The 20,612-nt window shown below is 39.8% G+C and overlaps 1 protein-coding gene across 1 annotated transcript in view; it reads left to right on the top strand.

The window, feature by feature from the left end:
- The window catches only part of LOC128660194 (phosphatidylinositol 3,4,5-trisphosphate 5-phosphatase 2), a 254,345-nt gene that overhangs the window by 214,754 nt on the left and 18,979 nt on the right, over positions 1-20,612 (top strand). The window contains exon 21 of the mRNA XM_053713896.1: positions 12,965-13,192. Coding sequence (XP_053569871.1) covers positions 12,965-13,192 — 228 coding nt within the window. The remainder of the gene's footprint in view (positions 1-12,964; positions 13,193-20,612) is intronic.

Here is a 20,612-nt window from a genome sequence, read left to right as displayed (position 1 = left end):
ACAAACTGTATGCTGCTGTTAAAGTCACCTTGCTATTTTGGAAGAAAATAAAGTTTTGAAAACTTTAACTGGATTGTCATCTATTGCATTTAAACCCTAGAAGACAGTGGTTACCAAAGATTCTTGTTACATGCTGTATAGAAGGAGTATTTTAGTTTAAACTCTTGTTTGTTTGAATAATACTATCCTGTAACATATATAAAAAGAAAAATGATTTGAGATTCTACTACTGTTTTACTACAAGAGTACCACTATAGCTTGAGCCCCACCAGGATTGTGTCATTATAGATTTTGTGTTCTTTAAAGATGTATAATGTGGACATAGATTATGATGTAATAGTCTGAGCACTTGCAAAAAGCTGCTTGTGTCATTTGCCAAATGTGAGTTATATTTTGTTATGTTTTGATATACCTTAATAAAAAAAATTAAAAAAATGCTGGCCTGCAAAAAATATACAAAGAACAAAGCAAACTTTAAAATCTGGATAATGTTTAGGTATTCTTGTAATCATTTTTTTTTAACTGATGAATATGTCACAATAGCTTCAAGATCCAATATTGTCTTGACTTGATCTTACCAATTCTGAATACAGATCCGGAACACTTACAGTCTGCTCAGATAAAGGCTGGTAATCTGTCACACCTCCTTACTATCAAGGTACCGGAACATTTGTAGTCGGCAGTAGACAAATGCAAAAAATTTTGTTTTCTTAGTCAAAAATTCTACACGTAGGGCTTGATTTATCAAGCCTTCTTCTCCCCTACGACTGCAGGTTCTCACAAGAGAACTTGCAGTCAGGATTTATCAAGTGGAGTTCTTAGGTGTGAAATTTAAATCTCCCCGGTCTCATCCGACCGCAGAGATTGACAGCTCTTGCCCACACGTGATTTGCTGTGCACGGGCAGGGGGCAGGATCGCACGCAAGCACAACATAGGGCTTTTGTGCAATGTTGAATTCCGCCAGCCGTTTGCTGCCCACCAGAGGCGAGCTGGGGTGGAAAGGGGAGCATATGTACACCCCTGCCCATCCTTGCTTGATAAATCTAGTGACTAATATTTCTTGAGGTATAGAGTATACTTTCATACAGACTCTTCAGGAGATTAAAGAGCCATTATACTCAAATAATTGCATGCGCTTCATCGTTAGAGCATGTCATTTTAAGACTAGGGACATTGCGCTTCTATGTGTTTAACCCCCACAACGTGGTTAAAAGATAGTAAAAGTACAGCAACTAGCCCTGCTGCTAGTTGGGTCAAAGTAGTTTCCGTTTGGGACCATCAGTACTCTACGGTACTTCTACTATGTGAACACTTTTGGGAGGTTAAGCACATAGAGATGCAGGTTTACTAGCGTTAAAATTACATGCTCTAACAAATATTGTTGCACCTCACATAACAGGTTTTCTTGCAATATTACGTTTGGTCTTAAGAGAGAGTCTGCACTCACTACATTTTCTAGTCTTGCAAAAATTTATTGTGTGATATTTCGGTGTAGTCACCCCTTCCTTAAATTAAAATATCAATTTATGCGAAGATCAAAATGATTCTATTTTTTAACGCTATTAGCAAAAGCCAGGACATAAATTTTGAAACGCAACCCATAGAAGTCTATTTGGTGAGGGATTTAGCACAGCCTTGCTATCCGACCACCTGATGTTAGCCCACCAGAGGCTTTCACTCAAGCTATATTATTTTAATTTCAACTTATAATATGAGCTCAAGAATAAGAGCTATATCCAGGGTTGTTTCTATGATTTTTGGCATCACAGGCGAAGACACATTTTGCCCCCCCTGAAGAAATCATATACACTGCCATTACTGCTTATTAACAATCAGCTAGATTACGACTTTTGAGCGCTATAGAGACATTAACGAACGCAGCAAAATTTACGTTATTTCATTTCCTATAGCGCTGCCATTACAAGTTTAAAAAAAACCCGGTTTGTGCGGGCGATATGGCTGCATTGAGCTCCATACCGCACACAAAAGCAGCAGTGTTTTGATACCGCACACAAAAGCAGCAGTATTTTGACGTGCTTGTGCACGCTTTCCCCATATACATCAATGGGGAGAGCCGGCAAAAAAAAGGCTAACACCTGCGATCGCGGAAACAAAAAGCTTTGTTACGCAGCCCCATTGATGTCTATGGGGAAAATAAAACTAACGTATAAACCTAACACCCTAACATAAACCCTGAGTCTAAACACCCCTAATCTGCTGCCCCTGACATTGCCAACGCCTACCTACAGTTATTAACCCCTAATCTGACGCTCCTAATATGGCCGCCACCTAAATAATGGTATTAACCCCTAATCTGCCGCTCCCGATATCACCGCAACTATACTAAAGTTATTAACCCCTTATCCGCTGCACCCCCAATATCACCGCCACCTAAATAAAGCTATTAACCACTAAACCTCTGGCCTCCCACATCACTACCACTAAATAAAACTATTAACCCCTAAACCGCCAGCCCCCCACATCGCAACAACCTAAATTAAACTATTAACCTCTAACGTAACCCTAACCTTTAAAAAAAACACCCCAAAATAAAAAAGGCGAATCTAGAATAAACTACCAAGGGCCCTTAAAAGGGCCTTTTGGGGGGGCCTTAAAAGGGCCTTTTGTAGGACATTGCCTTGAGATAAACAGCTCTTTTGCTCCAAAAAAAATACAAACACCCTCTAAGACTATACAAACCCCCACCCCCCAAACTACCAAGGGTCCTTAAAAGGGCCTTTTGGGGGGCCCTTAAAATGGCCTTTTGTAGGGCATTGCCCTAAAATAAACAGCTCTTTTACTCCAAAAAAAATACAAACACCCCCTAACACTATACAAACCCCCATCCCCCAAACTACCAAGGGCCCTTAAAAGGGCCTTTTGGGGGGCCCTTAAAAGGGGCATTGCCCTGAGATAAACAGCTATTTTGCTCCAAAAAAAAACACCACCCCCTAAAAATATACATTACACAAAATAACGAACAAATTATCAAAAATAAAAAAAATATTCCTATTCTAAAAACCATAAAAAAAAACATCCCAAAATAAAAAACCTAATCTAGAATAAAATACCAATGGCCCTTAAAAGGGCCTTTTGTAGGGCATTGCCCTAAAGATATCATCTTTTTTAGTGAAAAAAATTACTAAGACCCACTAACTTTACAAACCCCCACCCCCCAACCCACAAAATAAAAAAAAATATCTAAAAAACTTAAGCTACCCATTGCCCTAAAAAGGGCATTTGTATGGGCATTGCCCTGAAAAAGGCATTTAGCTCTTTTACTGCCCAGACCTAAACTAAAATATAAAACCCACCCAATAAACCCTTAAAAAAGCCTAAAACTAACCCACTGACGATCCACAGTTTTTGAAGTACCGCTTGAACGATCTTCATCCCGGCGAAGTCTTCATCCATACGGCCTCTTAAATCTTCATCCCGGCAGCGACGTCTTGATCCAAGCGGCGAGAAGTCTTCATCCAGGCGGCCTCTTCAATCTTCATTCAGGCGGCATCTTCTATCTTGATCCCGGAGGCGAGGAGCGGGTCAATCCTGAAGACATCTGGCACGGAGCATCCTCTTCATACGGTCGCTGCCGTACACTGGATCTTCAATGCAAGGGACGCGGCTGTACACTGGATCTTCAATGCAAGGGACGCGATTCAAGATGGCGTCCCTTGCATTCCTATTGGCTGAAAAATTTGAATCAGTCAATAGGAATTAGGGCTGCTAAGAAGCTCTCATTCTATTGGCTAATTTGAATTTTTCAGCCAATAGGAATGCATGGACACACCATCTTGAATCGCGTCCCTTGCATTGAAGATCCAGTGTACGTCGGTGACCGTACGAAGAGCCTGCTCCACGCCAGATGTCTTCAGGATTGACCCGCTCCGCGTCTTAGGACGGGGTTAAACTCCCTGAAACATCACCTTATGATTGAATAGAGTATTATTTATATACTGGTTAAGACCCGGTGAGTGCTTTCTGTTAAGTTTATCTGCATGATTCTTTTAAGCACCCTGGGCAGTTGTTTGTGAGAAGTGAGTGCAGAGCCCTGAAGAGGAGTTTTATATATATTTTATATATATATATATATATATATATATATATATATATATATATATGTGTGTGTGTGTTTGGATATATATATATATACAGTATATATATATATATATATATATATATTTATATGTGTGTGTTTTTGGATATATATATATATATATATAGGAATATATATTTAAAAATACTTACAACATATTCCCCTATTTGAAGAACATTGGAATGTGAAATATTTTTATAGCAAATACTTAAACACATTATTAAATATGAATATTGCATACAATTACATGTTTTCAGCAACATAACTGCAAAGGGCTTCAATGCACTATATATATTCATGTCTAGATGTGTATACATATGTATTTATGCATCAGATATACATATAAATATATATGTAATAATAAAAAGTACATTATTTTTTATGTGAAGAACATAGGAATGTAAAATATGTGTTTTGCGCATTATGTTTCCCATCTTAGATCTTAACCTGGTCAGGTTAGCACACATGAAAACGTATTATTCTTAAGGCGTTATTGAAATATTACTTATAAAATATTATTTAACAATTAATATAAATTATTAAAAAATAATAAACATACTGTGAAATATTCTAAATAATCCATAGAATATATCTATATGTTTTACAGTGTGTTAATTATTTTTTAATAGTTTATTATAATTTGTATTAATATTTTATATGTAATATTTCAATCACACTCCTTAAGAACCCAATGTTTTCATGTGCCCTAACCCAACCACTTTAAGATCTAAATTAAAGGGCCATAATACCCAAATGTTGAAGCACTTGAAAGTGATGCAGCATAGCTGTAAAAAGCTGACTAGAAAATATCACCTGAACATCTTTATGTAAAAAAGAAAGATATTTTACCTCAAAAGTTCCTCAGTAGCCACATCCCATTGTAAAGGACTTCTAAGCAGCAAATCAGTATGTCTGTCCAGGGACAGCTAAGGGAGTGAGCTTTGTGAACACTCATCTTATTTCCCTATTCAGTTTAAGAGAGTTTACTATGAAATCTCATGAGAGTTAAGTGAAATCTCATGAGATCACAGTACAATAGTTCATGACCTCAGCACTGTTGATGCTGATTAGCTGCTGTTAATTTCTTAATTTTTCTTTTTTTTTTTACCTGCAGCTGGGCAGCAGCTGAGTATAACTTTTTACACAGAACTTACTCTGCTGAGCTGTTATACTGCATCAGTTTTAAGTGATTTAGCATATGAGTATTATGTCCCTTTAAGAAACATGATGAACAAAACTCATATTTTACAATCCTATGTACTTTTTACAATCCTATGTACTTTTTACAATCCTATGTACTTTTTATTATTAAAGAAGTCCCACTTTTACTGGGATTGTCCCTGTTTGGTGGCGCTGTCCCAGTGTCCCACCCGGTTGTTCATTCTGTCCCAGTAGGGTTGCCACCTCCGGGTTTCAGACCGTCTGAAACCCGGACACATTATTCAAAATGACTGGACTGTGACTCTCCAGCATAGTTGGATGCTGGTACTTTGTTACATACAGCCCTGCTTAGCTTAATGTTAGTGTTCTTCAAAGTTTACATTTAGTAATACAGGCTGAGTGAGCGGCATAGGGTTTTTTAATTTTGTAGTACTACTTGGTTTATTTTTCTAAAAATGTAAAACCTCCCTGACCCCTTGTGACATCACCAGTGATACACCTTTAGGGGAATCATATGGGTATGACCAGGAAGTGCAGACAGGCAGGATTTTTGGCGTGGATCTTGCTTTACTTCATGCAGAATAGTATTTTGGCTGTAATCTTCCTGCATTATGGTATAGAGTAGCCTCTTAAACAGCTTTAGCAGGAACGTGTTTCTTTTTTACTTATTTTATTCAATGTTGTATTTATGCCTTATCAGTATCCGGTTCTGTTCCATAATTAGACACATAAAGCACATACTACACTGCAGATATTAAATAGTGTGATGTATATGCTTTTCACTATTTTATGAAATTGGTAATTATGCTTGATGTTTGGCATTATTTAGAATCTGAGATTTAGATGAATGATTTATTTGCTCATGTTGTGTATGGGTTGCCATGACAACGTAATGGTGTCTTTTTCACTAGGGGGTGGTGTTACGGTCTATTTAATTTGTGTGATTCACTTGTTGTTTGACTGAGAAATGGGTAGAGTATCCAAGAAACATTACGCACATAAAAGCTACTACTTTAAAAGGACTGTTAATCGCCATGCCCCCTTGACCACACCCCTGACCACCCCCCCACTGGCACCGCACCAGGTGGTCCCAGTTTCACTTCTAAAAATTATAGTAAGTATATATATATATCTGATACATAACTACATATGTTCACACATCTATACATATACTGCATATATATATATATACATCTTTAGACATGTGTGTATGTATGTATCTCTATTTAGTCACCAATCAGCAAGCACTACCCAGGTGCTGAACCAAAAATGGGCCAACTCCTAAGCTTACATTCCTGCTTTTCAAATAAAGATACCAAGAGAACAAAGAAAAATTAATAGGAGTAAATTAGAAAGTTGCTTAAAATTGCATGCGCTATCTGAATCACAAAAGAGGAAAAAACTTTTGAGCCATTTGCACCCCTGTGCAGTGCTGTTTTGCTGTTTTTAGATGCTGCTCACATTTAGGCCATTTTTCTGTGAGAAGCTTTTTTTTCTTTTCAGGAGACCCAGCAGATTCCAACTATAACATTATTTTATGTATTTATCATTCATGATCTGTAAAAACCTGCATCAAAAAGTGTAAACATTTTTTTTTTAATTACAATTTTAAAAAGCATTGTGTCCCCCCCTAAACTCTTTAATAAAAAGAAGGGGTTATCAACGTATAAAATAAGGGCTTTTTGTTATAGTTATTTAATGTTGATCTACACATAGGGGCTTCCATGACCCTCTATGCAAAAATATTGACATTTATTCGCACCAGGTGATCACTATTACCACAGTGATTACCTAGCTATTAACACTTTTATATAGGGGCTTTATTTTTAAGAGGAGCTTAGGGGCTTTAAAACAAGGGGTCTTGATATATATATATATATATATATATACATACATACACACAGTATATATATATATATATATATATATATATATATATATATATATATATATATCCAAGTTTGTGGATCCAAGCACTCACTGTACGTAGAAATGCCCGGGTGCACTCTATGGTAGATAGGTAGAAACTTCGGTAGAGAAGAGGCACTCACAGGTCTTAAATAACAAATTTTTATTTCATAAATTCAGTCAACGTTTCGGTCCTCGCAGGGACCTTTGTCAAGACTGTTCTATAAGGGGAGATACAGAAAGAAACAGATATAACAATAGGTTTCCCAAAAGTATCAGGACACAACACTTGGCAATGTATTCTAACATAAATTATATATAACCAAGATTTAACAGAACATAATAGATAATGTATTAATGGTGTGGCATACAAGAAGATAGGGATACATGTCAAGACATGAAAATAAAGCAGGAGGATGGTTCCAGAGGTGTATGTAGATAAAAGTGCATGTATTAACAATTGTAAAAAAGTTGGCGACCTGCAAGCTACAGGATAGAAGTTGCGAGTACTGCATGACCAGAAAAAATTATTGTAAGCAATCCACTTGTGTGTTAATATACGCTGTCCCAAGTGACCTTGTTCTCTGGGCCTCCTTTAGTGGATTGCTTACAATAATTTTTTTCTGGTCATGCAGTACTCACAACTTCTATCCTGTAGTTTGCAGGTCGCCAACTTTTTTACAATTGGTAATACATGCACAAAGGTCCCTGCGAGGACCGAAACGTTGACTGAATTTATGAAATAAAAATGTATGTTATTTAAGACCTGTGAGTGCCTCTTCTCTACCGAAGTTTCTATATATATATATATATATATTCTTTTTTTTTTTTAAGATAGTGTTTTTGTTTATTATTATTATTATTATTTTTTTTATATGGTAGCTTGTAGGTTTCTAGGGCTTAAGGGAGCTGAGACAGAGTGGTTTGAATACCAACCCCTCCATCCACCTACCTTAGATACGCCCTCCCGGCTCTTCTTGGTTACCTGGGCTTGGTGACGTCACTGCCCACCCCCATATTCTCCAGAATATTTAGGAGCCCTAGACCATCAGGGATGAGGGGTAAGTGTGTGTGGGGGGGGGGGGCACAATTCTCTCTGAAAGCAGCCCCTGGATGACAACACTTGGTCAACATCTGCAATAAATATTATACATTGTGTGTATAACGGTTAAAGTCATTTTCACATTGCTAGACAGCCTTTTTTGAACACTGTATCTGTCACTAATTGTTCACAGCAGAAGAGATTAGATAAGGGAACCATTGTTTCAACATATGTCTGTAAATACATATATACATATAATACATATATAGACATATATATATATATATATATACTGTATGTATATATATATATATATATATATATATATATATATATATATATCCTTCAGGCCAACTTCGTTTCACCATAAGGATTAAAGGCTATTTGGAAACCTATCTACCTGTGTATGGCTGCTTTGTATTTAAAGGATTGCGTCCGGATCTTTGATACATTTGGAAACAAACATTACTGATTGGTAAAGCTCCAGGAAGTTGCCTATTGTTGGTGTGTGCCATTCCTATCTGACTTGGGGTATATATATATATATATATATATATATATATATATATAAAATTATACAGATAAGCACTCCAGATGACTATTGGTGCCCAGGGTGCAACAGAAATTAGCACACAGTTCAGAAAAGAGAGTGCACTCACCGGGTCTTTTTACAAAGTTTAATATGCAGTTCACTGCTGCATATTAAACTTTCCAAAAATACCTGGTGAATGCACTCTCTTTTTTGAACTATATATATATATATATATATATATATACACACACATACATACACATACATATACATCTTTAGGTAAGTATATGTATCTCAATGTTAAAGCCCTTCAGCGACTTTTTTTTTCTTTGAGCCTTTATAACTTTTTTATACAATATTTTTTGTGAACAATTTTATCAGACAGTGTTATTATGAGTGTACAGTCTTCTGGGTGACTGCTATTGACCACAGACCGCTCCTTCTGCACCATCAGGGGTGCCTCACCGCTATTGTGAGTGTATTTTCTCAATCTATTACTATCATTTGTATCCAACAATATTGGGCCATGTGGCGCTTCTGTGTTCTTATGTTGTCTTTTTAATTTCGGAAAACAGTTAATCACAGCTCTGAGATCAAGGTAAGGATTCTAGCGTAAATCAAGATTGAGCTAGCGATATTGCGTTTTTACTTCACTTGTAATATCAGCGCAATTAAAAATGCTTGGGAAAAGACAATCGCCTAGATTTGGAGTTTTGCGTTAGCCGTCAAAACCAGCGTTAGAGGCTCCTAACGCTGGTTTTTACCGCCCGCTGGTATTTGGAGTCAGTCATTAAAGGGTCTAACGCTCACTTTGCAGCCGCGACTTTTCCATACCGCAGATCCCCCTACGCCAATTGTGTAGCCTATCTTTTCAATGGGATCTTTCTAACTCCGGTATTTAGAGTCTTGGCTGAAGTGAGCCAATCAGATTGAGCTTGCATTCTATTGGTTGATCGGAACAGCCAATAGAATGCGAGCTCAATCTGATTGGCTGATCCAATCAGCCAATCGGATTGAACTTGAATCTGATTGGCTGATTCCATCAGCCAATCAGAATTTTCCTACCTTAATTCCGATTGGCTGATAGAATCCTATCAGCCAATCGGAATTCGAGGGACGCCATCTTGGATGACGTCCCTTAAAGGAACCTTCATTCTTCAGTTGGACGTCGAACGAAGAGGATGGATCCGCGCCGGAGGTCTTCAAGATCAGCCGCTCGTCATCGGATGGAAGAACATAGAAGATGCGGCTTGGATGAAGATGTTTGCCGGTCCGGATGTCCTTTTCTGCCCGGATAGGATGAAGATTTCTTCCCGAAGATGGACTTCTTCTTCTTGATTGGATCAGCCAATCAGATTGAGCTCGCATTCTATTGGCTGATCGGAACAGCCAATAGAATGCTAGCTCAATCTGATTGGCTGATCCAATCAGCCAATCGGATTGAACTTGAATCTGATTGGCTGATTCCATCAGCCAATCAGAATTTTCCTACCTTAATTCCGATTGGCTGATAGAATCCTATCAGCCAATCGGAATTCGAGGGACGCCATCTTGGATGACGTCCCTTAAAGGAACCTTCATTCTTCAGTTGGACGTCGAACGAAGAGGATGGATCCGCGCCGGAGGTCTTCAAGATCAGCCGCTCGTCATCGGATGGAAGAACATAGTAGATGTGGCTTGGATGAAGATGTTTGCCGGTCTGGATGTCCTCTTCTGCCCGGATAGGATGAAGATTTCTTCCCGAAGATGGACTTCTTCATTTGCCGCTTGGATCAAGACTTCAGCCGGAGGATGGACGTCACTCTTCAGCCCCCGCTTGGGCTTGGATGAAGACATCGGAGGCTCTTCTGGACCGATCGGTGAACCTGGTGTGGTGAAGACAAGGTAGGGAGATCTTCAGGGGCTTAGTGTTAGGTTTATTTAAGGGGGGTTTGGGTTAGATTAGGGGTATGTGGGTGGTGGGTTGTAATGTTGGGGGGGGTATTGTATGTGTTTTTTTTACAGGCAAAAGAGCTGAATTATTTGGGGCATGCCCCGTAAATGGCCCTTTTCAGGGCTGGTAAGGTAAAAGAGCTTTGAACTTTTTTAATTTAGAATAGGGTAGGGCATTTTTTTATTTTGGGGGGCTTTGTTATTTTATTAGGGGGCTTAGAGTAGGTGTAATTAGTTTAAAATTGTTGTAATGTTTTTCTAATGTTTGTAAATATTTTTTTATTTTTTGTAACTTAGTTCTTTTTTATTTTTTGTACTTTAGTTAGTTTATTTAATTGTATTTATTTGTAGGTATTGTATTTAATTAATTTATTGATAGTGTAGTGTTAGGTTTAATTGTAACTTAGGTTAGGATTTATTTTACAGGTAATTTTGTAATTATTTTAACTAGGTAGCTATTAAATAGTTATTAACTATTTAATAGCTATTGTACCTGATTAAAATAAATACAAAGTTGCCTGTAAAATAAATATAAATCCTACAATAGCTACAATGTAATTATTATTTATATTGTAGCTATATTAGGGTTTATTTTACAGGTAAGTATTTAGCTTTAAATAGGAATAATTTATTTAATAAGAGTTAATTTATTTCGTTAGATTTAAATTATATTTAACTTAGGGGGGTGTTAGTGTTAGGGTTAGACATAGCTTTAGGGGTTAATACATATATTATAGTAGCGGTGAGGTCCAGTTGGCAGATTAGGGGTTAATAATTGAAGTTAGGTGTCGGCGATGTTAGGGAGGACAGATTAGGGGTTAATAATATTTCTTATAGGGTTATTGAGGCGGATTAGGGGTTAATACATTTATTATAGTAGCGGTGCGGTCCGGTCGGCAGATTAGGGGTTAATAATTGTAGGTAGGTGGAGGCGACGTTGGGGGCGGCAGATTAGGGGTTAATAAATATAATATAGGGGTCGGTGGTGTTAGGGGCAGCAGATTAGGGGTTCATAGGGATAACGTAGGTTGCGGCGGTGTACGGAGCGGCAGATTAGGGGTTAAAAAAAATATTCAGGTGTCAGCGATAGCGGGGGCGGCAGATTAGGGGTTAATAAGTGTAAGGTTAGGGGTGTTTAGACTCGGGGTACATGTTAGGGTGTTAGGTGCAGACATAGGAAGTGTTTCCCCATAGGAAACAATGGGGCTGCGTTAGGAGCTGAACGCTGCTTTTTTGCAGGTGTTAGGTTTTTTTTCGGCTCAAAATGCCCCATTGTTTTCTATGGGGGAATCGTGCACGAGCACGTTTTTGAAGCTGGCCGCGTCCGTAAGCACCGCTGGTATTGAGAGTTGCAGTGGCGGTAAATTATGCTATACGCTCCCTTTTTGGAGCCTAACGCAGCCCTTCTGTGAACTCTAAATACCAGCGGTATTTAAAAGGTGCGGCCAGAAAAAAGCACGCGTAGCTAACGCACCCCTTCTAACGCAAAACTCCAAATCTAGGCCAATATCGCTTGCTCAAAACCGTTTGTGCCTCACTTGTAATCTAGCGATTTATATTAAAATCTCAATGGTTTTAATGTCCATTTAAAAGTATAAAAGTATAAATTGCATATTAGTGCTCTTTGAGCCCTGTCTTATTTGTCTTAAAGGGACAGTCAACAACCGACACAACTTAATCCCGTACCTTAGATCCACAAAAGAAGATGCGCCTGCACCGCATCCCATGTTCAATACCTCTAATGTTATATGTGTAATCATCTAAAGCACATACAATTTTCTCCTGTAGATATGGCCGCCAAACTCCCCCCACTGTTACTTAGTAAGTTTCATTTTAAAGGCATCCGCCAATTAGAATCCAATCCTCGGTTGGATTCTTTACACGTGTTCACAGTGATTTGCAGCTGCACTTTCTATTTCTGCTTGCGAGCAGACATAATTTATAATTTTATGCGCATTAGCAAAGGAACAGCATCACCGTGAACGAGCATGGAATTCAATAAAGAAGGGGACGGAGGGGGAGGAGTTTGGCAGCCATATCTACAGGATAAAACTGTATGTGTTTTGGACGATTACACATATAACATTAGTGGTATTGAACATGGGATGCGGTGCAGGCGCATCTTTTTTTGTGGATCTAAGGTATGGGATTGTTGTGTCGGGTGTTGACTGTCCCTTTAATGTTCGGTCCTGTAGTGCAGTGACTTATAGGTGCTGATTATTTAGTGATGTAGTAACTGAAAATCCCTGTATCATTTCTCTACATTGTGCAATTATTTGTATCTCTACCCAGACGCCGCCCTGCAAGCCTGTCCTGTGTGCCTGGCAGTTACAGCAATGCAGAGTATTTTCTCTTTGAGGGGATGACTTCCCCACATACCCCAACCTCTCCGAGACCTCATTCTGCTATAGTGATCGGGGAGGAGCAGAGTACAGACCAGTGGGGAGGAGAGCCCAGAATTGGGAAGAAACAAAGCATTCTAGCTTCTCAAAGCAAGAGGCACAACAGAGCCAGCTTATGGTGAGTATTAGATAGCATTTGTCAAGTTAAAGGGACATAAAGCCCAGTTTATTTCATGATAGAATATGCAATTTTAAAAAGTTTCCAGTCTACTTCTATTATCAAATTTGCTTAATTCTCTTGGTATCTTTTGTTTAATGTGCCGCAATGCACTACTGAGAGCTAGCTAAACACATTCAGCAAACCAATGGCATATATGTATAGCCCCCAATCAGCAGCTTTCTCCCAGTAGTGCATTGGTGCTCCTGATCCTACCTAGGTATGCTTTTCAACAAAGGATACCAAGAGAACAAAACACGTTAGATAATAGAAGGAAAGCTGTTTAGAATTGCATGCTCTGTGTGAATCATGAAAGAAAATATTTGTGTTCCATGTCCATTAAAGCACCTATTACTACATCTGCAAAAAGCAAAGTGGTTATAGTTCTCATTTTTTCATTAAGCATACTAGTTTTTTTAAAATAATTTTAAACATACAAGTATAAACTTAAAGTGAAGGTAAACTTTGATGAATGAAAGCCCGTTTTTTTAAAATACTATTAAAAACAGGGGCATTTCATTCATCAAAGTTTAGAAGGCAGCCGTTATGATTAAAAACGTATCTTTCTTCTTTTCACAGCCAGAGCAGCTTCCCGACCCGGAGATCCTCTCTTCACATGTCATCAATGACTAATCCAGCTTCCTCCAATCACGGCATGGCCTCAGGCAATGACTACCCTGGGGGGAAAGCCTTGATTGGAGGAAGCTGATTTAGTCATTGATGACGTGTGAAGAGAGGATTTCCGGGTTGGGGAAGCTGCTCTGGCAGTGCAAAGAAGAGAGGTAAGTTTTTAATCAAAATGGCTGCTTCGTAAACTTTGATGAATGAAAGTGCCCCTGTTTTTAATAGTATTTTTTAAAAAACAGGCTTTCATTCATCAAAGTTTACCTTCACTTTAAAGGGACACTGTACCCAAATTTTTTCTTTCATGATTCAGATTGAGCATGACATTTTAAGCAACTTTCTAATTTACTCCTATTATCAAATTTTCTTCATTCTCTTGGTATCTTTATTTAAAATGCAAGAATGTAAGTTTAGATGCCGGCCCATTTTTGGTGAACAACCTGGGTTGTCCTTGCTGATTGGTGGATAAATTCATCCACCAATAAAAAATTGCTGTCCAGAGTACTGAACCCCAAAAAAGCATAGATGCCTTCTTTTTCAAATAAAGATAGCAAGAGTACAAAGTAAAAATGGATAATAGGAGTAAATTAGAAAGTTGCTTAAAATTGCATGCTCTTTCTGAATTACAAAACAACATTTTTGGGTTCAGTGTCCCTTTAAGTGCTCTTCTCCTAAAAATAATAATAAAAACTATTTATACCAGTTATACTGAAAGGTATCCCTACTACAACCATCAATAGTACAAATACTTTTTTTAATCCCTTTATGGATTCCATGTTGCCATGCTGACATTTAAACTCATTGCATTAAACATCAGTTTCAGCACATTCTTTGCAAATTATCCAAACAAGCCATATACTGTTTGCAGGAGATTCTGCACTTTCATTTGCTTTAGTTTGCAGAAATATCAAAAAATTGCAAAAATGCCTGATGATCATGTGACAGTTGTAAGGACATCAAATCCCCCTATTTAGATGAAAAAAAATCTTTAAAATAAAGGGGTATTAATTAGGGTTGCACTGATGCCATTTTTTTAAGACCGAGTACAAGTACCAATACTTGTTTTCAAATACTCGCCGATACCAATTACCGATACTTTTTTTTTTTTATGTCATGTGACAGTTACCAAGCACAATACAGACTAATTATTTAAGATTCCATCTTTATAATTATGAAGGACTGTAACTTAAAATACATTATGAAATAATAAAACAGTTTTATTTGTCATAAAGTTCACAGAACATGTTTATAAATAAAAATATTACAATAAAATATATTAATAATAACAACAAATAAGAAATATAAAATCACAACCAACCAAAAGTGCAATACAGTAAAAAATAGAAAATTAGTAAAAATAGAACAGTGCACTGTTTAATCATGGGGAACAACACTATGAGCTAAATTACATTTGACTGGTAAGTTTTACCAATGCTATGCTAAAGTCTATGAAGTTGGAAATGTGAACAAAGCATTGATAAAGCTTACCAATTAAATGTAATCTAAATCTAGTCCTATAATTGCAGGATGAGTGCTCATTGGAATTAACTTAATTTTTGCCATGAGTACTCTTCCTGCAAATTATATAAGCTAACCTATGGATGTTCCTCAGAGTACAGTATGTTTTGAATATCATTGTGCAAGATGAGAACTAGCAGTAAAAAAAGGCAATTTAGCAATTTGAATAATTTTTCAAAAGTTAGTGGCAAGTTCTTTTCTTTTGTAAGGTGTATCCAGTCCACGGATCATCCATTACTTGTGGGATATTCTCCTTCCCAACAGGAAGCTGCAACAGGATCACCCACAGCAGAGCTGTCTATATAGCTCCTCCCCTAACTGAAGAAGCCTCTCTGCATGTTCAGCTATAAGTCTGTTTTTGCTATCAGTAAGGAGGTTTGCCTCTAAGTTGAACAGTCTTTCACTTTCCACACTACTGCATGGGGCAGAAAGATATTTTTGGACCATTTTAGCCAGAGCTGGAAATCTCAGTTTATTAACTGACCAGTACTTCAGGGGTTTGACTGAACAAGGTACAGTGTTCTCTCCTACAATAATACAAATAACAGCAATTTGTATTGGCAGAACAGTAGTAAACAATTGTTAGTTTAGTCTCCACTTCAGCTTAAAATGAAATGGGAACATGCAGTTTGAAAAAAGCCACAAGATAGCATATGGGTAGGAAGTGGAGGTATCAGTTTAAGTATCGGTGCATTTGCACAAGTACAAATACTCATGCAAATACTTGGTATCGGTACCGATACCGATACTAGTATCGGTATCGGTGCAACCCTAGTATTAATCTATTGATGGCGTAGTGGGAGGGCTTTTTTAGAATTCCAATAAGACTAAAATTTGTCCAGAATGGGAATATGTAACAGACATAAAGATATTTAATGTGCGCTGTGGACTGGGATAAGAAGAAAAGGAGGGGAAAAAAGAGAAAAGAAAAGGAAAAAAAGGGATATTGCTAGGAGACTCCCCATCTTAAAGGGACAGTAAAGTCAAGATTAAACATTTGTGATTGGGATAGAGCATGTCATTTTACATAACTTTCCAATTTACTTCTTTATCTAATTTGCTTTGCTCTCTAGTTATTATTTGTTGAAGAATACACCTAGGCAGGCTGACAGAATCTTAGGAGCATGCATTTGTTTTTAGCATACTATGGCAGCTGTGTTTGCAGTATTATATAACATTGCTATCAGGGCCTCAGGGCCGGTGCTAGGATTTTTGGCCAAACAGGCGAGGATACATTTTGCCTCCCCCCCCCCCCGGTTACATACCATCCACATTGCTAGTTAAATAGATATAAAACCTAATTTTTTTCTATCATGATTCAGAAAGAGCACCACATTTTAAGCAACTTTCTAATTAACTCCTATTATCTCTTCATTCTCTTGGTATCTGTATTTAAAAGGCAGGAATGTAAGCTTAGGAGCTGGCTTTTTTGGTTCAGAACCTGGGCAGTGCTTGCTGATTGGTGGCTAAATTCAAATCAGACAGTGGTAGTGCAGCATAACAAATCAAACAGTAGTAGTGCTGCATAGCAAACAGACATTGGTAGTGCAGCATAGCAAATCAGACAGTGGTGATGATGACATGACTAAGGGGTATTGACCCCGAAACGTTGTGGTCTTTTTTGTCTGATCCTGTATTAATAAATTTTGGATTTTAACTACAGAGGAGTCATCCTTTTTTCTTTTTGGAGTGCAGCATAGCAAATCAGACAGTGGTAGTGCAGCACAGCAAATCAAGCAGTGGTAGTGCAGTATAGCAAATCAGGCAGTGGTAGTGCAGCACAGCAAATCAAGCAGTGGTAGTGCAGCACAGCAAATCAAGCAGTGGTAGTGCAGCATAGCAAATCAGGCAGTGGCTGTGCTGCATAGCAAATCAGGCAGTGGTAGTGCTGAATAGCAAATCAGACAGTGGTAGTGCTGCATAGCAAATGAAGCAGTGGTTGTGCTGCATAACAAATCAAACAGTGGTTATGCTGCATAGCAAATCAGACAGTGGTAGTGCTGCATAGCAAATCAAGCAGTGGTAGTGCAGCACAGCAAATCAAGCAGTGGTAGTGCAGCATAGCAAATCAGGCAGTGGCTGTGCTGCATAGCAAATCAGGCAGTGGTAATGCTGAATAGCAAATCAGACAGTGGTAGTGCTGCATAGCAAATGAAGCAGTGGTTGTGCTGCATAACAAATCAAACAGTGGTTATGATGACATGACTAAGGGGTATTGACCCCGAAACGTTGTGGTCTTTTTTGTCTGATCCTGTATTAATAAATTTTGGATTTTAACTACAGAGGAGTCATCCTTTTTTCTTTTTGGAGTGCAGCATAGCAAATCAGACAGTGGTAGTGCAGCACAGCAAATCAAGCAGTGGTAGTGCAGTATAGCAAATCAGGCAGTGGTAGTGCAGCACAGCAAATCAAGCAGTGGTAGTGCAGCACAGCAAATCAAGCAGTGGTAGTGCAGCATAGCAAATCAGGCAGTGGCTGTGCTGCATAGCAAATCAGGCAGTGGTAGTGCTGAATAGCAAATCAGACAGTGGTAGTGCTGCATAGCAAATGAAGCAGTGGTTGTGCTGCATAACAAATCAAACAGTGGTTATGCTGCATAGCAAATCAGACAGTGGTAGTGCTGCATAGCAAATCAAGCAGTGGTAGTGCAGCACAGCAAATCAAGCAGTGGTAGTGCAGCATAGCAAATCAGGCAGTGGCTGTGCTGCATAGCAAATCAGGCAGTGGTAATGCTGAATAGCAAATCAGACAGTGGTAGTGCTGCATAGCAAATGAAGCAGTGGTTGTGCTGCATAACAAATCAAACAGTGGTTATGCTGCATAGCAAATCAGACAGTGGTAGTGCTGCATAGCAAATCGGACAGTGGTTGTGCTGCATAACAAATCGGACAGTGGTAGTGCTGCATAGCAAATCAGACAACGGTAGTGCTACATAGCAAATCAGACAACGGTAGTACTACATAGCAAATCAGACAGTGGTTGTGCTGCATAAACATAAAACTATATATATATATATATATATATGTATATATATATATATATATATATATATACACACACAAACACATATAATATATATATATATATATATATATATACACTAGTCCTAAAGCCCGTTTACACTGGCCATTTTTTGCAGTACAGCGGTCCCACCCCTTGCTGTCTCTCCCTCCCCCTCTCTTTTGCTCTCTCTCTCTCTCTCCCCTCTCTTGTGCTCTCTCTTCCCCCTCTCTTTTGTGCTCTCTCCCCCTCTCTTTTGCGCTCTCTCTCCACCTCTCTTTTGCTCTCTCTCTCTTTTGCTCTCCCTACCCTTTCGTTTGCTCTTTCCCCTCTCTTTTGCTCCCTCTCTCCACCCTCTCGTTTGCTTTCTCTTCCCCCTCTCTTTTGCTCTCTCTCCCCCCTCTTTTGCGCTCTCTCTCTCCCCCCTCTCTTTTGCGCTCTCTCTCTCCCCCTCTCTTTTGCGCTCTTTCCCCCCTCTCTTTTGCGCTCTCTCTCTCCCCCTTTCTTTTGTGCTCTCTCTCTCCCTCCTCTCTTTTGTGCTCTCTCCCCCCTCTCTTTTGTGCTCTCTCTCTCCCCCCTCTATTTTGCGCTCTCTCTCTCTCTCCCCCTCTCTTTTGTGCTCTCTCTCCCCCCTCTCTTTTGTGCTCTCTCTCTCCCCCTCTCTTTTGTGCTCTCTCTCCCCCCTTTCTTTTGCGCTCTCTCCCCCCCTCTCTTTTGCGCTCTCTCCCACCTCTCTTTTGCGCTCTCTCTCCCCCCTCTCTTTTGCGCTCTCTCTCCCCCTCTCTTTTGCGCTCTCTCTCTCCCCCTCTCTTTTGCGCTCTCTCCCCCCTCTCTTTTGTGCTCTCTCTCTCCCCCTCTCTTTTGTGCTCTCTCTCCCCCCTTTCTTTTGCGCTCTCTCCCCCTCTCTTTTGCGCTCTCTCTCCCCCCTCTCTTTTGCGTTCTCTCTCCCCCCTCTCTTTTGCGCTCTCTCTCCCCCTCTCTTTTGCGCTCTCTCTCCCCCCTCTCTTTTGCTCTGTCTCTTTCCCCTTTCGTTTGCTCTCTCTCTCCATCACTTTATTTTGCTCTTTCTCTCCATCCCTCTCTTTTGCTCTCTCTCTCCCCCTCTCTTTTGCTCTCTCTCTCCCTTCTCTTTTGCGCTCTCTCTCTCCCCCTCTCTTTTGCGCTCTCTCTCTCCCCCTCTCTTTTGCGCTCTCTCTCTCCCCCTCTCTTTTGTGCTCTCTTCCCCCTCTCTTTTGCGCTCTCTCTCCCCCTCTCTTTTGCGCTCTCTCTCCCCCTCTCTTTTGCGCTCTCTCTCTCCCCCTCTCTTTTGCGCTCTCTCTCTCCCCCTCTCTTTTGCGCTCTCTCTCTCCCCCCTCTCTTTTGTGCTCTCTTCCCCCTCTCTTTTGCGCTCTCTCTCCCCCTCTCTTTTGCGCTCTCTCTCCCCCTCTTTTGCACTCTCTCTCTCCCCCCTCTCTTTTGCTCTGTCTCTTTCCCCTTTCGTTTGCTGTCTCTCTCCCCCCTCTCTTTTGCTCTGTCTCTTTCCCCTTTCGTTTGCTGTCTCTCTCCATCCCTTTCTTTTGCTCTTTCTCTCCATCCCTCTCTTTTGCTCTCTCTCTCCCCCTCTCTTTTGCTCTCTCTCCCCCCTCTCTTTTGCTCTCTCTCCCCTCTCTTTTGCTCTCTCTCTCCCTTCTCTTTTGCGCTCTCTCTCCCCCCCTCTCTTTTGCGCTCTCTCTCCCCCTCTCTTTTGCGCTCTCTCTCCCCCTCTCTTTTGCGCTCTCTCTCTCCCCCTCTCTTTTGCGCTCTCTCTCCCCCCTCTCTTTTGCACTCTCTCTCTCCCCCTCTCTTTTGCGCTCTCTCCCCCCCCTCTTTTGCACTCTCTCTCTCCCCCCTCTCTTTTGCTCTGTCTCTTTCCCCTTTCGTTTGCTGTCTCTCTCCATCCCTTTCTTTTGCTCTTTCTCTCCATCCCTCTCTTTTGCTCTCTCTCTCCCCCTCTCTTTTGCTCTCTCTCCCCCTCTCTTTGCTTTCTCTCCCCTCTCTTTTGCTCTCTCTCTCCCTTCTCTTTTGCGCTCTCTCTCTCCCTCTCTTTTGCTCTCTCTCCCCCTCTCTTTTGCTCTCTCTCCCCTCTCTTTTGCTCTCTCTCTCCCTTCTCTTTTGCGTTCTCTCTCTCCCCCTCTCTTTTGTGCTCTCTTCCCCCTCTCTTTTGCGCTCTCTCTCCCCCTCTCTTTTGCGCTCTCTCTCCCACCTCTCTTTTGCACTCTCT

Source organism: Bombina bombina, chromosome 1 (assembly GCF_027579735.1).
Source record: "Bombina bombina isolate aBomBom1 chromosome 1, aBomBom1.pri, whole genome shotgun sequence".
In the NCBI taxonomy this organism is placed as follows: domain Eukaryota; kingdom Metazoa; phylum Chordata; class Amphibia; order Anura; family Bombinatoridae; genus Bombina; species Bombina bombina.
The sequence above is the reverse complement of the archived record's forward strand: the minus strand, read 5'-3'. Positions and strand labels throughout refer to the sequence as shown.